Source organism: Seriola lalandi, unplaced genomic scaffold (genome assembly GCF_002814215.2).
Source record: "Seriola lalandi dorsalis isolate HSWRI2012SDOR001 ecotype SW California unplaced genomic scaffold, Sedor1 jcf7180002054832, whole genome shotgun sequence".
Lineage (NCBI taxonomy): Eukaryota > Metazoa > Chordata > Actinopteri > Carangiformes > Carangidae > Seriola > Seriola lalandi.
The window spans coordinates 734,480-752,082 of record NW_019525385.1 but is presented as its reverse complement, the minus strand read 5'-3'; the positions used below and the strand labels follow the sequence as shown (position 1 = coordinate 752,082).

At 40.4% G+C, this 17,603-nt stretch overlaps 1 protein-coding gene across 1 annotated transcript in view; it reads left to right on the top strand.

Annotated features, from left to right (window-relative positions):
* The window catches only part of pcsk2 (proprotein convertase subtilisin/kexin type 2), a 30,197-nt gene extending 12,594 nt beyond the window's left edge, over positions 1-17,603 (top strand). Inside the window, exons 6-12 of the mRNA XM_023426601.2 lie at positions 1,411-1,487; positions 2,475-2,563; positions 3,176-3,351; positions 8,048-8,263; positions 10,500-10,600; positions 12,040-12,267; positions 16,258-17,603. Coding sequence (XP_023282369.1) covers positions 1,411-1,487; positions 2,475-2,563; positions 3,176-3,351; positions 8,048-8,263; positions 10,500-10,600; positions 12,040-12,267; positions 16,258-16,747 — 1,377 coding nt within the window. The 3' untranslated portion in view covers positions 16,748-17,603. The remainder of the gene's footprint in view (positions 1-1,410; positions 1,488-2,474; positions 2,564-3,175; positions 3,352-8,047; positions 8,264-10,499; positions 10,601-12,039; positions 12,268-16,257) is intronic.

The window sequence follows — 17,603 nt, the reverse complement described above, 5'->3', positions numbered from 1 at the left end:
CTATACTCGTGAGCACACAAAGCACCTGTTACTGGCTACAGAGAGCAGAATATAGATAGCACTCCAAATGACATGACTAACGGGTAAAGGAGAGCTTTGGAAGTGTGTTACAGAGAGCGCAATAAGTATGAGACTTTCCCAAGGATGTCTGTTCAATCTTACTGTGTGTGTGTGTGTGTGTGTGTTTGTGTGTGTCCTGTCCTCCAGACATGACTATTCTGATAATTATGTTGACTACATTAATGTCTCTCTGGCAGATGTGTGTCTCCTGCGTGCTTTTCCTCCTGCTTTTCTGCTGCTGTTCATTCTGATCCTATTACTTTTGGCCATGTGGAATTAAATGCTGGCAATGCTTAGTCCATTATTTTCTCAGTTTGAAATCCCCGCTGTGACCACACATTATTTCAGTATTGCCACAGAGGAAAGATTTGTAGTTAAGTATTGTATCACCGTGCTCAGATCACTGTTGTTGTGTGTATACCGGTTTATTAGGTTGCTTCTAACTAAACCTAATGCAGTCAAATACAACAGCCCCGCATTAAATCTTAGGTTCAGAAAGGTTAAAATATTGTGTTTTTGTTGAAACTATTAGAGAAATGTGTTTTAACAATTTTTCTCAAAATCTCAACAGTTTCAACAAAAACTGAACATTACAACCTTTAAAAAGAAATGGAAAACTAAGTTAAATAAAGTTACAGGAGGAGGTCAATGCCACTCAGGGTTTTTCCTGAATAGAGAATTGCTAGGCGGTTGCCACTACTACTCTGTGAATTTGAATCAATATGGGAGGAAATTTGTCCCATATTTCGTTTATGTTATGTCTTCAAAGTGCTGTGAATAATGTAATGTCAAGTAAAACCAAACCAATTGCCAGCTTTTTTCACATAAAAGGTGGCAACCTTACAGATGAATATTATCTCTTTTACATCCAAGCACACCCAGCTTTTTGAAAAGTTTCCTTGAAATGGACAGTGCAGAGTGCAGACATCATTAGTTCTTCTAATAGAGGGGAAAAAAATAAGTTAATTCATGTTACTGACTAGATACGGTTGATGTGTGAATGAATGAAAAAATGAATGAAGATATAACTATAATTATATTATATTAAAATATATTATATAATTATATATATTGCCCTTGGCAAGAAAGTGGATAGTATATTCCCCAAAATGTCAAACTGGGGTTTCTTTTTATTTCCTAGATGTACCTAATAAACTATAAGTATTACACACTAGCAAGCCATGTTATGGAAAAACTCAAAATCACTCTCAATTTGTCTATCCAAATGACAGAACAGGCTGTGATAAAGGTCAGCACTTCACTTTGAAATGCTTCTCTCTGCCTTCTCTCCTTTTGTTTTTCTGCCTCAGTGTTGTTGTTTTTGTAAATGCATCCATTTGGTCCTTTCAGAATGCCGATGCCAGCTATGACTTCAGCAGCAATGACCCGTTCCCATTTCCACGCTACACAGATGACTGGTTCAACAGGTAAAGCTCACCCAGCCAACCCCTGTTTATATATACACATGCTCAGTGTGTTTTTGTGTGCATGTGTGTGCTCTCCCTGGAGTCTGGCAGCTTTCCTACTATTGATTTTCTCTCCGCATAGTTCCATTAAGACATAATGGTGCCGTATAAACAGAGCTGTTGTCCAGCACAACAAAATAGAAAACATAATGCCTATTTTTACCTGCTCACTTGGAGGAGATAAGGTAGATAAAGGAGGACTAACACAAGTCTAGTCTGTTCTCAGAGTTGCAGTGTTCACAGTGATGACCTGCTGTCTGATAACACCTTATCTGCCTCCCATCTCCCAATCACACTGGGTGATCCACTGCCGCTGCAGCACGTCGAGGAGCGGAACAAAGAGAAATATATTCTTTCTCCGCCTCTCCTCCTCCACTGTGCCTTCATCTGCTCAGATGTATTGTGTAGTGTATGTGTGTCTGTGTGTGGGAGTGAGAAGGGAATATTTGGGTTTGCCAGTGTAGCAGTTGCTGACTGTCGGGCACAACTCGCTGGCTAATCATCTGGTTGTTATAAATAGCTGCCTGTCTGTAGCAAAGCATGCTGGGAGAGAGGGGTTGACTCTCTGCAGTGTCCCTGTAGGGGATGGAGAGAGAGACACATGGTGCACACAAAACAATGATATGTGCAAACATATTCAGTCGGACCCAGATGAGTGATGGGAAAACGAATGGATAAATGTTGTTGGCTTTCTATGAGCTAATGTTCTTCGGGTCACAGAATTACAGAATTACAGAGTTACATTACATTTGAATTACCGTGTTTATGCTAATTCTAATCGATTTACAAAAATGGTAAACCCTTCCTATCAACAGATTTCTCATTTAGTCAACAAAAACAAGAGATGTATCTAATCAGTGATACCTCAGACTTAACCCACAACGTATCATTTGTAAATTCATGTAAATTCATGCAAATCCTCTTTTCTCTGCTCTTTGCTGCCACCAGTCATGGAACACGATGTGCTGGAGAGGTGTCTGCGGCAGCCAATAACAACATCTGCGGTGTGGGAGTCGCCTACAACTCAAAGGTGGCAGGTGTGTGTCATATTAAAGCCGCAGATTGGACAGTGAGAGGAATAACAATGAGCAAACTGATGATAGTAAATGACAGTTCTGATAACGGTATGATCAAAGGATCAAATGTATGATAAGGGTGATTCGCTGTGAGGGGAAATACTGTATACACCATGTATAAAACATATATTGTTCTGGAAGATCAGCACTCCATTGTTTGGTATCTACCCATAGAATTACTGCAAATTACTGTAGAGGTCAGCTGGAGTCCACATATCAACAGGACAACACCATTAATCCCAACAGCCCCATGTTTCCGTTTCATATTGAGTTTTCGTGAAATGTGGTATGGGTAGAAATAAGAAAATGAGTATTGACTATTTGATTTGTGTCCTGCTATGAACCTGACATCACTTTCTTGCCATTTCTAAGGGTTCAGATGCTATAAATATGTGGTAGGCTATTGTACTGTCTTGACACTATAGTGTAAACCTAACCAGCTGAAAAGGGTTTTATGAATCACCCTCTAATAGGTACCTAAACTACACTGTGTTCCAGCAGCAATAACAATACAGTAAACCAATGATAGCCAGAATTTTAATTTCAAATTCATATGGAGGTGTTCTGTGTCAGGTATCAGAATGTTGGATCAACCCTTTATGACTGACATCATCGAGGCATCATCCATCAGCCACATGCCCCAGGTTATTGATATCTACAGTGCCAGCTGGGGACCAACCGATGACGGCAAGACGGTGGATGGACCCCGAGAGCTCACACTACAGGCTATGGCTGACGGTGTCAATAAGGTGAGGGGGTATTGTGCATACTGTGCTGAGTGTTTCTTAATAATGTTAAAGTGTATCAGAAAGTCATCTTTGGTGGTTTATATTAGGCTTTCTATTCACTCTTTCCACATTTTCTTTTTACAAAACTATGAATGGGACACGTTTCTGACTTATTTTAACTACTGTCTTTGAATGGTGGTCTAGAAAGTATAGCAATGCTGTTCAGTCAGTCCGCCCACCACGCAGAGACTGAAATCTCTCAACAACCACTGGATGGATTGCCACACAATTTTTACATACATTCATGGTTCCAAGAGGATGAATCTTCATGACTTTGGTGTCCCCCTGACCTTTCCTCTTCCCAACATGAAGTTCACAATTGTGACTTTGAGTGAAATGTGTCAACAACTATGTGATGGATTGGCATGAAATTTGGTACAAATATTAATGTCTCGCTCAGTCCATCATAGCACCCCTACTGTGTGACACCACTTTTAACTCCACAAGAATATTTTCATCTTAGTTAACCATAGCCCTCTAATAAGTCTGTGGAGTTTCACGTCTTTTGGAGCTGATTAAGCATTCATTCCTGTGTCCTGCGCAAGGACACTTCAGCAAGGTGAAAACTCTCCAAGGCCTGTCAACGGGGGCTTAAATGTAGGCCCTCTAGTGGAATAGCAGTCCTTTTGGACAGGCACGCACACAGAGTTGCCATGCTAACAGTGTCACTGCCAATTACTTGCTTGATTAATCATCATGCACCGTGTGCTGGCAGGTGTGGGTTGCTCCGAAATGACCCTTTCTCAGGCAGGGTAGCTGAGTAGGAGCAAAGCTGACTGTAATCTCTGATCATGTAAACACAACTAATCAAGCAGCCACTCTGCAATCTGCTTCTTAGATTCTAATGATCACTTATATAGACTTATGATGGCTGAGCATGATGCACACTGTGCAACAAAAGGAAACATTTAAAATAACGAATCGCATTATGTTATATTAACAACTGAGTCAGACAGAGTAGCTTTAAATCTGCATCTTAGACATAACTGTGTGGTTTAGCAAATTGCCACCGATAATGGAAATAAATGACAGTGTGTGCAGTGCAAAATTAAAGCACTTTGTTTGGGCTTGTGCAGGAGACGGAAGGCAGAAGGCCTGAAGCTTCATAGGTGAGCTCGGCAATGCTCAAACCTCTCTTTGCAATTCAAATAGAGAGACATAAATAAGCATCATGAAGGGAAGGACATGCCACTCCCCCTCCACTTGATCCTTTGTTCTGTGGGGGAACGGTCGGCCTTTTGTAGAAACAGGTGCAGTGTTTGGTGAAGAGGACGCTCTCTGCGTGAAGCCACAGTCAGTTGTTTCATGTTTCCAGGCACTCTATCAGTAACAAAGATGATATTTGATGATTCAATTTACCGATGGTATTATGCCCCACTGCAAAGAAAAGATAAAGACTGTCTTCAATTTTTTGTGCCTTCACCACTGTAATTCCTATCTACCGTAACTAAAATAGGTTAACACTACAGCACTTGATCGTACAGTTTGTCCACCAACTTTTTTTACTTTTGCATTGCTAATTTATCATTTGATGCCATACAAATTGTTACTATTACCCATATCATTATTATGGTGGTTTACTTAAGATTTCATGGCTCCTTTACTCACTCAGTGAGAAATCAAACAGAAGCCATGTTTTGTTATTTATAACAAAATAAAGCAAGAATTAAACACACACCCTGCACAAACACACAGAGACACTCAAATGCAAATAAACATGATAACTCATCATAAGCCTAAGTAAACACAATGTACTTCAGGCAGTTTGTTCCACAAAGTAGGGCCAAAGAAAAACTAAGAGCACCATCACAATCTTGGCTCTTATTCTAGGGTTAGGGTTACATGAATTGCATGTATTTGATATCTATTTGCTATGTGTAACCCTTTTACTAGGGATTCACAGAGTATCGGCCCGGCCAATTATCTGTGGTAAAATTAGTCATTTTTCAGTATCACTACTTTTTTTTAACCGATAAAATAAGTTACTTTTTTTTTTTTAAAAAGCATCGAAGCACTGACACATGACGAAATTGATAGTCACCCTCTTGGGAAGTAACATAAGATTGACATCCTGTTCCGGGAGGTAGTTGAATAAGGTTTGCGCTACGCCGGCTCGCGCATCAGATCTAATTGCGCACAAGCAGGTTCTCATTAACTGTATGAGCAACTTATCTCATGGTGCAAAAAAAAAAAGTGACAGTAATCTACCAAGAACATGTGTAAAAGAACATTAAACCTAATTACTGCATCACTGGCAACATTTGAGTGACTCGGAACACACGTGAGCACAGTTTCTCCGGCAGAAGCTCTGCTTCTGCCAAACGGAGGATGAGGAAAGTCCACTACCAGGCTGCAGTCTTACTTTAGCAAAGTATTGTTTACTTTAAATACTTGAAAGCTACATGCGACTGTTCTTTTTTGCAGTGTCAAAAGTTGTTTAATTTTGTTATTATATCTATTATATGTCCATATTTACCTGTGATAATACAGAGCAGCAATAAACACTACAAATATGAAAAACTCCTGCCACTGGAGATGAGACAGTACACTGACGGCAGCACGTCAGCAGGTGAACAGTCAGTAACTACTGTTACTGAAATGATATTTTACTACAGTACAAGTAAAATCACTGCATAAAAATGTTCTCTGATAAAAATACTAAGTAAGTCAGTTAAAAAGGACTCAGAGTATACATGTTACATTTCAAAAAGGGGGAAAACATCTTATTTGGTGATAATAATAATATATGATAAAACTATTAAATTAAAGAACATCTTTAGACTGCCAGGTGAGGAGAGCACCGAAATCAACCAATTAATTCCAGTCAGGCTCTTTGCAGTCTGTGCATACACCTGGTGATTACTAATATACACTCAGTTATCAGTTTATTAGGAACATCTAGCTAAAACTAATGTATAGTATTACAACAGTCCTGCAGTAAATCCTCCTTCATGAAGTTTATAATCAGTTAGTAATAAAATTGTTTCAGACAGTTGTTCATTCAACTGTATGATCATTATGGAGGATGCAGTGTGTGTAGCTGTATTACATTATACAGGTGTTTTTGTTACTTAGCCCACTTTCACTGACATAAATGGGGTGGACAAAATAATAGATACACCTGGACGCCACAGTGATTGTCCTCATACAGCAGTAGTTTTGTGTTGGCATATCGGTTCCAAATAACAGTTATTGGCCCTGAAAAAACCATATTGGTCGATCCCTACATTTCACCACTGGAACAATGAAGAACAATTCATGCAGAGCTTAAGTATTAAACCCCTATAAACTCCAAAATGGTGAAAGTGACATCTCAGGGAATAATATACACGTCTAGGGTAAAGTATGAGGCTAAGGGAACACTACTGGCTTTAATAACCCAGTGTGATGATACTGTAGAAATATGTGAATCATCTTATCAATTATTCAACATATACTGTGAAAAAACAAACACATTTCCGCAGTTTAAACTACAGTGCACGTTTTAGTTTAGTTTGTTCTTTCAACAATTGCATTAAGGTTGGTTGGCGCGCTTAATGGTGGGGCTCATGGAGAAACAAACAGTTGCATGGCGTGAGTATGAATCTTACCACATCTGAAGAAAACACCTGAGGTCACGCTCATCTCAGTCCGAAGCGGCGACAGCAGGAACAACATAAACGGAAAAACACCCTGTCTGATGGTAGACCGTCCTCAGCGTCGGGCAAATTCTCCGCGATGACTGCGGAAGCTCCGTCCTACCGTAGCTCCTCCACTCGTCCGTGCAGGTGAAGAAGGCGATTGTCTCTCACAATGGCGGCAGCTCTGCTAATCAAGCTAGCTCACTCCAGAGTGAAAAAAAACATACCTCTTCGGCCGCTTAACAGTCCCAAACTCACACACACAGTTAACATAACTTATACCATAAGAAACGAGTTAACTAGCAAATAGTCCACAGTTATAGCGTAACAGAATTACTCGGTAAACGTTTAATAGTCCATGGCGTCTCTCACTGGTGCCCAACTCTGTTCGTCACAGTGCCTATCTCCCCAACCAACTTCTTTTTTTTCCGTGATCACTCAGATGTCAACCGGAAATCACACTCCTTCAGATTAACTCTCCAAATTAAACATTATTATTAAACCATCTCAGTAATTAACAAGCCTTAGAAAATCTTATTAAAATACTAAAATATATATTAAATATATGTAAACTGTAAATTAAATCACTTACTAAACAATTATGAAAATTGAATGTTAAATCTCATGATAGATGCACAAAAACATACTCAGTAAATTCTGATACATCTTAACATCAGTCTAACAGATATGGCTTCTTATCAATAATTGGCAATAATGCCCATTTCTAAGATAAAAAAAAGAAAAGAAATACAAAACAACTGATAATGTAAATCAGGTCATTACATAGGCTATGTCTTACATGGCTGTGTCTTTGCTATGTGATTCAGATAAATTTTTTGATCATTTGGCATCAGATGATGTTCACAGTTAGTAAACACACACTGACACCTATTGTATAATACACAACCCTGGTGAAATTCCCAAATTCCCAATTCTTATTTCAGCCATGTTATTCCCTCTAGTGATAAACAGGGCGGTGACATATTTCACTCTTTCACTCCATTTGGATGATGATTGGATGGTGATTTTGTTTTAAGGGCCGTGGAGGAAAAGGCAGCATCTACGTATGGGCATCAGGAGATGGTGGTAGCTATGACGACTGCAACTGTGATGGTTACGCCTCGAGCATGTGGACGATTTCCATCAACTCAGCCATCAATGACGGACGCACTGCCTTGTACGATGAGAGCTGCTCCTCCACCCTTGCGTCAACATTCAGCAACGGACGCAAGAGGAACCCAGAGGCTGGCGTTGTGAGTGTGTTTGTATTTAATTACATAGGCCTAACATGTTTCACATGATTGAAAAAGAAATCATCTGAAATGCTTGTACAGTTTAACAAATGTTTTTAACACTCTACATTTGCTGAAGTTGTATATTTCAGTAGGTATAAGCACTTTTAGCATTCAAAGATGACTTGTTTGTTGTTTTGTGTCTTTCAAATATATCTCCTCATTTATAGATTGAGCTTTAAATAGCTTCTTTTCAGTTTGCCCCACAGGCAATGTGTCCTAGGCCTTTCAGGAGATTGGATGAGACCAGGGATAAAACCTAAGAAGCTGTTACATTGTAATTGCTGGGTGGTTGTGAAAAAATTGAGGTTGGGGGGAATAGCTCTTCTCTGATTAACTTCCTGGACGTCCAAATGCAAAATTTTGCTGTGGATGCTGAGAGAGGCTGCCATACTGTGATGATCACAACACTTACAGCATAGTGGATGAGGACCTATTATGCTTTTCAGAGTTTTCCCTTTCCTATAGTGTATTATTTAGCTTTTTGTGCATGTTAATGGTCTACAGAGTTGCAAGGCTCAAAGAGAATATCTCTATTTGGATAAAACTCACTTTTCTCATTTGGACGAAATGCCCTGTTGGCAGTCCAGGCCTTACTTCCTAGACGTATTGACATCAGTATTTTCGCCAAATCATAGTATACATTATCTCATGGCACTTTACAGGGTAAGGTCAAGACCTTACATTATTATTGAGAGAAACTCAATGGTTGCGACAAAGAGCAAGCACTTGGTGAGAGGGGGAGGAAAAACTCCCTTTTAACAGGAAAAAACCTCCAACAGAAGCAGGCTCAGGGTGGGCGCCGTCTGCCTCAACCGGTTGGGTGTGAGAGGAGAAAAGAGGGGGTGGCGTAGTGGAGAGAGTTGATTGTTAATTGTAACAGTGTAAACAATAACAGTTATACCAATAGGTAATGGTGTTATCGTATCTGCTGTTAATTGTTAATAATTGTCAATATGTCCCTTAGTGCTACCCACTAGCAAGCTGGACACTCCCTGCAATCTTGGCAGGGAGTTGCAATCAGTCATATTGTCAAGTCCACTGCAGACTGTCGAGCTACTTTATTTGCAGCACTTCTCTCCTCATTTCTGCAATTTCTCTCCTTCCAACTGTATGGCAGTGGGTGTGCTTGTTTGCCTGCTCTAGTCTAGCTTGCGAAGGTGCATCAGGTCTACCATCTTCCTGTTCAAGATTGAACTCTGGCTCAAACTGATAAGGCAGAACCAACGCCATTGTAATAGCCACAACCATTTGTTTACAGCTGCCATTATAATATATCGATGACAGCTGTGGAAGAAAGCAATACATGAGCGGAACCAAACGTGTAGTTGCCAGGAAGCTGACCAATCACAGCACACGGGCTCTAAGGACTAGGGGGGCCTTAAAGAGCCTGATCTCTACCCTGATAATGACAAAGGCAACCATTCAGAAAGAGTTTATTTTCACCAAATTGCTTTACTGTAATCGTTTTCTTCTGTATGAATGGAAAGAAAAGTAACAAGGCAAACAAATGATAAATGAAAGAGAACCTGACCTTAGTAAGCATAAATGGACTATAACTGTAACTGGTGTATGGCTATTTGATTATTTACCTGGAGAATTGTGTCACCAGTGGGAGATACCCGAAAAAATGAGTGGTTGGGTCAACCACAATGAAAAGAGAGACAGCAAAAGCTTGAAAGATGGTGCTTGCTTCCTTGTGTTGAGGACAGATGCCTGACATTGATGGCTAACATTAGAATAATGAATGCTCTTATATCTTAGCATGCCCTCATAGACAATATTCTATACCATGCGTGTGAATTTCCCAGTGTAAAGGCAGCAGTGTTTGTGTTTGTGATTATGCAAATCACCTTTGGCTGTTGACAGAGCCACAGATCTTCCCTAGGGTTTCCTGTCTAATTGCAGTCAATCTGTTATCATTTCTAATTAAGAACCAAATTAAATAAATAAATGCTTATTCAGTAAATATAAACACAATTTGTCAGTTGACGTGTTTATGTAAGAATTCAGCCAATGTTCACTCACTTTATTACTTAATAATAATATTACTTAACAGTAAAAGGAGCGAGAATAAACGTCACATCTTTTGGGTTTTCCCAGAAAAATTTGTTATGAGTCTTTCACACAGAAGTCAGTCCACAGAGTACCTTGCAAAAATGCATTCTTGTTCTTTCTTGTGATTTCTTTATTCCAGGCCACTACAGACCTGTATGGGAATTGCACGCTGCGTCATTCTGGTACATCAGCAGCAGCTCCAGAGGCAGCTGGTGTCTTTGCTCTGGCTCTTGAGGCTAAGTATGTGATCTACTGCCTCTTCCACACACCTGTTATAATTGTGTTTATTGATTTAGATGGGCTGTCTGTATAAAACGTTATTACATTACAACATTCGACTCCTCTCTGCTGAACACAGTGCTGGTCAGAAGGTGTAATTTCACAATGCAATGTTTTCCACCATAAATTTGTACTGTCTTTGATTTGAAACAAAACGGTTTTATGCTGTTCATTTGTGAGCTACTGTGTTTCAAGTACAACCCTGGTCTTTCATATCGCATTAATGTCTTTGACTTCCTCCGTCAATCTCTATCCTCAAATCCTTTATTCTAATATTCTCTCTGTGCCTGCACACCTCAAAAGCGCAAATCATTTCTCCACTTTTGACTGAATTGCTTATTTATCAAACTATAAGCTGAATGAAGAGTGAAACAGCCCCTATTCTGTCCCCCAAAAAGTACACACTCTATGTGATTGTGCCAAGGACGCACATCATATTTGGATCAGTGCTCTTTATATCTCAGTACAAGGCTGAAAAATGCAGTTTATATATATTATTCGGTTAGAATGCTCTCAGTGTTTATGTTTTATTTTTTTCTGTACTTCTTATTTGCATGATGCAGAGAGACTGTACTAGATGATGAAAGGATGAAACACAATGCAGTAATTGGTCATCTCAATCTGATGCAAATGTTGCTAACTATAGGCCAATGGTGAAACCAGAGCTTCAGTGATTGATGTTCACAACAAAATGTGTTAATCATGTCATATTAACGTTGCGGTACAAGTTGGAGTGCATTTTATAATCATGATGAATTCAGAACAGGTCATTCCTTGTGGATCAGAGAAAAATTGAAAACATATGCCACTTAAGTAAACCTACCCACGCATTATTAGACAAATATGACAAATCTAAAACCTGGAGAATTTCTGCTTCTCAAATCCCAGAGGAGAGCCGTTCCATTCTCTCAGATGCTTCATTTCTCACATTAAAGGCTGACAAGCCTCTGCTGCCATTACCTAAGTGGAGTTGAATAAAGAAGCAATGTTTGCTTTGCACACATGATAATGATGTTGCTGTTGGGAGGAGTGGATACTCACCCTATCCGGCGGCAAATAACCCACTGAGCTGTTAGGTAGAGTGTGTGGCCATTTTACTGCCCAAACACACTTGAACCATGCAACGGCAGTGAGTCAGCCAGAACAAAGCTGTCACAACACACAGACAACATAATGTAGGGAAACACAGACAAAGGCAACCATCTGCCTCAACGTAGCGACCCTATGATGTTTAGATAATTGAAGGGATGTCATTGAAACAAAAATGAATCAGATTAGTTTTACTATTTGTTCCTGTGAGCCTGCCTGACATTTCTAACTTACAATATTGTCTCTGTTCCATCACTCTATCCTTTCTTTATCCACTTGCTTCTGTCCTGGTGACTGTCTGTCTGCCCCAGCCCTAACCTGACATGGAGAGACATGCAGCACCTGTCAGTCCTGACCTCCAAGAGGAACCAGCTCCATGACGAGGTCCACCAGTGGAGGAGGAATGGCGTTGGCCTTGAGTTCAACCACCTGTTTGGGTATGGTGTGTTGGATGCTGGGGGCATGGTGAAAATGGCCAAGGACTGGAAAACTGTGCCTGAGCGTTTCCATTGTGTAGCCGGGTCCATCCAGGAGACCCAGTGAGTTTCTTTTCTATTCATTTTTTATATCATACATACTGCATACTACATGTGTGCACTATGTATTCTGCAATCTCAAACTGTACCTACCAAGATGTTGAAAGGAAAACACTACTGAGCATGAGAGACACGCTCATCTAATTACTGGGTAATCCCAATAAGGCCTAATTCAATAAAACATCTGTGATGGGAGTGTCCACTTCATAACCCTGTAATATTTAGATTAGCTGCTCAGTCTGTCTGATGGTGCGGTAGATTTGTAATGACATAGTCTATTATCTTGGCAGCCGCTGTTTGTGGTCTAATGCATCAGTCATTTTTTTTGACATTTGAATTGGATTTCTGTATGACAGATAATGGCAAACAAACCTAAAAACTATTGAAAAGCTATTGAAAAGGCATCTAGTGTCATTTTGTTTTGATTAAAAGTGAAAAGTGAAAAGATATGTTGTCTTTAAAAAAAAGACACATGAAATTAAGCTTTTGGGGCGAAGAAATAACACATTCTTCTTATTGCACATAAAAAATTCAGAACAATAAAACACACTGTTGCTCAGTTTAATACAATCAGTGCTTTTGCTGTTACAGTCTTACTTGGTCTTGGTCTGCATGGTGGCTAATCTTAGTTATTGCTACCAAACTTTAAGTAGCTATCTCTGTATAATGGACATTACTGAGTTAGTGCAAAATTCATTTTCACCACTGTTACAGAAGTTTAGCATTTTCGCAAAACAGTAAATTAGCAATTTGATACATGTAGCCACAGTGGCTGCTGTACAGCTAAAGTAAGAGTCTCACTTGGACCTATAAGCATCTTACAGAAGTGTGATGTGGAAACTTGAAACATCCAGTGCACATACTTGTGCTGTGAGAATGGACTTTGCAATGAAGTAGGAGACATATTGTGTCTAGTAGTTACATTTTTTAAATTAAAACTATTCAAGTACATTAGTCATGTTTTGAAAATAAACAACATGCTCTTTATTTGATGATGATTCCTTTAAAACGACTCAGTTATATGAGGAGATTCTAAGTCTCTGCCCTCATCTTTCACAGAAGCAGCTGCAGTTAGTGTCTGTTGTATCATCTTATCCTCCCAGTGTCCGCTCGCATTAAGTAGTATCTCCCTTTGCATCATCCTGTCTTCCTCCCCGCATCTCCTCCATCTACAGCCTTGCTTTCACTTTCTCCTATGTGCCTACAGCCTCCTTCCCTATATGTTTTCCTTTCCACTCTCACCCCCTGTTCACCTTCCCCCCACCCTCTGCATGCCTCACAAAGGGCTCTGCTATTCATCTATCTACCATATCCTGAGGCTTTGAGCTCCCGTGTGTGACGTCTGGTGGTTTCCTGTGGCTAGCCCTCTCATTCACTCTAATTAGAGCGCCATAAATGGCCTGACATGGCGTGCCCCGGAAACACTGTCAATTACACTGACTGACAGCCAGAAAGGGATTCCAGGTGGAGGTGTGCATGTGTGTTGATGTGTGTGTGCCTTAACCCTGAGCTTTCACATGCATTGTGAAAGTGTCAATGTGTGGGTGAAGATAAAAAGGCAGACTGAATACGTTATGTCTTTGTATTTCATTGAAACCATCAACACTTCCAGTTCCTTATTTTAGCTTCTAATCATTGCTTTGCAGACAACACAGTCACAACAACATGCTCTGAAAGTCTGCCGATGTGTGTGCCTCCCTTGAGTGCAGTGCCGGATACAAAAGGAGCATCCCTGAAGAGTTGTATGGCTTTTAGTGCATCCTTGAGGACATCACATGCAAATGGTGGAGAGGACCTGCCCTCATAATGCAGACTGGTTGTGTCTATAGACGATTCTTGATCACTTAGGCTTCCACTGCATAAAGTTGCATCAGTTCAGACATGGAGGAAACTTAATTATCTGACAGAATAACTGCTCATTAAGGGCGTGTTTATAAGGGAGAAATACCATACTTATATTTCAAGCTATTTTTGAGCTGCGAGTTAAAAGCTGTGTCGCTGGCTGTGTCAAATTTTTCATCAGCTCACTGTTTCCACAGCAGCGCCGCAGGGCTTCTGCTGCTTCTATTGTGGTAGAGATATAATTACAACGAGCCCACCTCTGATGATAGTGTATCAGCTGAGAAAAGCAATAAACACCAACATAGCCATGCTCGCAAGCACACTGCTCAGCATCGACCTGATAGCTGCTCTGGCTGGCTGCTGCTTACTTAGCTGGAGGAAAACTTCTCATTATCAGTGGAGCTGGCATTCAGTTGCCCTACTGTGTGGTGGGGTTGTTTTTAATCTCTGCTGGTCCTGCCCATCAGAGGCGTCCCTCTCCCTGCTCTATGACCGACTGCTGTAATTACTCTTACACATTATCCGATGGGAACCGTGCACCTGCTGCACACGAAAACGTTTTGGGTGTCAGAAGTGAATTCAACACATATTCACTCCCACAGTCAAATAATAATAACAACTAATAATTATAATTGAAGAGAAATAATGATGACACTTTTAATGACAGCAAAGATGGAGAAAAAAGTTTTTAAAATGACTTTTAACATTGTCTCTTTGCACTTTGGTTTGCACATAACAACCCTCATATGTCATGTTGTTAATGGAAAAAAACTGTTTAATATTTGGTTATTTGGTTAGATTTCTCAACATGCATGTAGGGTGTGACTGTGAAACTCCCACTGTGAATTGTTCTGTTTTTCAGGGAATAGTCATTCGCCTCCTCAGCCCTTACCCTCACCTCTCTGTGCTCAGCATAGTGCTCTATTAATCATTTTTCAAGCTGACTGCTGTTCCACACGTCCACTCTCTCAGTGAGTTTCTGTGTCTTGTCTCCCTTGCCTCCTCTCCACCTCCCTCTCCCCCATTTCCCACCGCCGGCAATGTGGCCTTGGCCTTTAATAATGTTATTAAGCCTCCTCATAGCCTTGGGTCACCACCCCTGTCCTGCTGTGTTCTCACTCTTTCTTTCCATCACCCAAAGAGATGAGAACAGCAGTATGTCCTCCCAACCACAAAGCAGCAACAATACAAGGACCAGCCTGCTTTTACACCCTGTTCTGAACAAATCCATGTGAACAAAAAAGAAAAAGAATCTCTTCATGCACATAAAAGGAGCTGGAATTCAGGGTTGGTTCAGTATATGGCATTTTTCACACAGTTCACAGACCTCGGACTATTCTACTGTAAAGTTGTTTATTTTATATCTGGATTATTGGATGCATTTTGAAGATTTGGCTCTGAGAACTTGTGATGGGAACCCTTTACTATTTATTGATAGGTAACATCTTGAATAATTGTTTGATTAATTAATAAAGAAAATAATGATTAGTCGCAGCCCCTGTATATTGTATAGCTGTTACAAGAGTAAGTGACAGTATCATTAGTGATACTTTCACAAGAAAATAATCTCACCTTAAGGTAGCTGCTCTGTGGCTTTTGAGCATAGCACTTGATCTTCATCAGCAGATGTAGTTTGTGTGACTAATGTTTTTGCATCATTACCAACTTATGATTCATGGAACTTAAAGGGAAACTTTTTTTCTGTGAAATGTTTCCCTTTAAATTGTTACTTTAAGACAGCACGCATTAAAATAATTTCAAATTGGTGGCAGCCAAAAAATTGTGTGTCAAACATTTGTGACACTAAATAAAAAAGGTGCCCATGTATTATAGACCAAATAGCAGAGAATTTTATCCCCTCCTCTAGAGAGAACTTATATGGCGATGCAAGCAGACATGACAATCATCACTGCTGTTGCGCAATGAAGGAGCAGGTTCAAAAAGAGGCTTGATGCTTTGTCAGGGTTGGATGGTTCTGTAAGAAAAGTAGGTCAAGTACTGTATTTACTGGGACACTCAAAAAAGAACATTGCAGATTGTAAGTAGACTGAAAGAAAAACATAATTCTTTCATCTGCTATCACGGTGTCGGGATATTTGACTTTACTCTGTCTCTCTGCTAAACTTGTTCAATCTGTTTCTCTTTCTCCAGTAAAATCCAGTCTGGCAACAAGCTAGTCTTGGCCATCACCACTGAAGCCTGCCAGGGGAAGGACAACTTTGTCCGCTACCTAGAGCACGTCCAGGCAGTGGTCACTGTCAACGCCAGCCGCCGCGGCGACCTCAACATCAACATGACCTCGCCCATGGGCACAAAGTCCATCCTGCTGAGCCGAAGGCCCCGTGACGATGACTCCAAGGTGGGCTTCGACAAGTGGCCCTTCATGACCACCCACACCTGGGGCGAGGACCCCCGAGGGACCTGGGTCCTGGAGGTGGGCTTTCAAGGTGAGGAGCCACAGCGCGGAGTCCTGAAGGAGTGGACTCTCATGCTGCACGGAACACAAAGTGCCCCTTATATAGACCAGATAGTGCGTGATTATCAGTCCAAACTCGCCATGTCCAAAAAGGAAGAGCTGGAGGAGGAGCTGGATGAGGCTATAGACAGAAGTCTGAAGAGCTTAATGAGTAAAAACAACTAAACTCCCATCTGCATGTTGCCAACCCTTTCACTTTCTCTTATCTTTCTCCCTCTCTGCAATCTCGCTCTATCCTTCTCTAAATCTCACTGCATCTCCTCGGTTCTTCTCACTCTCTCGTTATCCTCCCTTTTGTCTACCTCTCTTCCCCTCTTCACTCTGCTTTTTGTTATCAAGTATTTCAATTAGCCCCCAACCTTCAATGAATGTTTCTTGTAATCCAACCATGATTAAAAGTGTAACCTTCGATAATCTGTTCTACATAGAGAAAGCAAACTATATCACCTGAATTTTTACACTCTACAGAATTGTACATAAACCAAATATAATCCACTCTTTCATGCTCTTGCTTTAACTGCCCTGCACCTCTCTTCTGCCAACTGTTATACAGTTTGTGACTGTAAATGATTTTCTGTGTCATTCTACTTAAAGTTTAATATCTTGCAAACAGAGCAGCGATACTTCTTTCTGTTTATATTTTTGTGACATGCACTGTTTATATAAACAAGGAAAGGAATGTGTAATTCATTTTGCAGCCTGTGGTCCTCAGTTCATATTTCATAATCTTTGACGTATACTATAATAAATCTATTCAGCTGTTTATTAAAGCACTTGAGTGATTTACAACACGACACTGAACATGCTGAGTAAAAGTAGCATTTTCTGTCATTTCAATGCCCCAAAACTTTTTTAGGGAAAAACAGAGAATTTGGAGTAATAATAATATATTCTGAAAGGAAGAGCACAAGCAGCACCCTGGCCCTGCAATCTACCTAACCCTAACATACCCGCTTTTTTTCCCGTTTCTTTCATTGTGTACTGTGCTGTTCAATAAAGGGAGAATGCTCTCTAAAAAGTG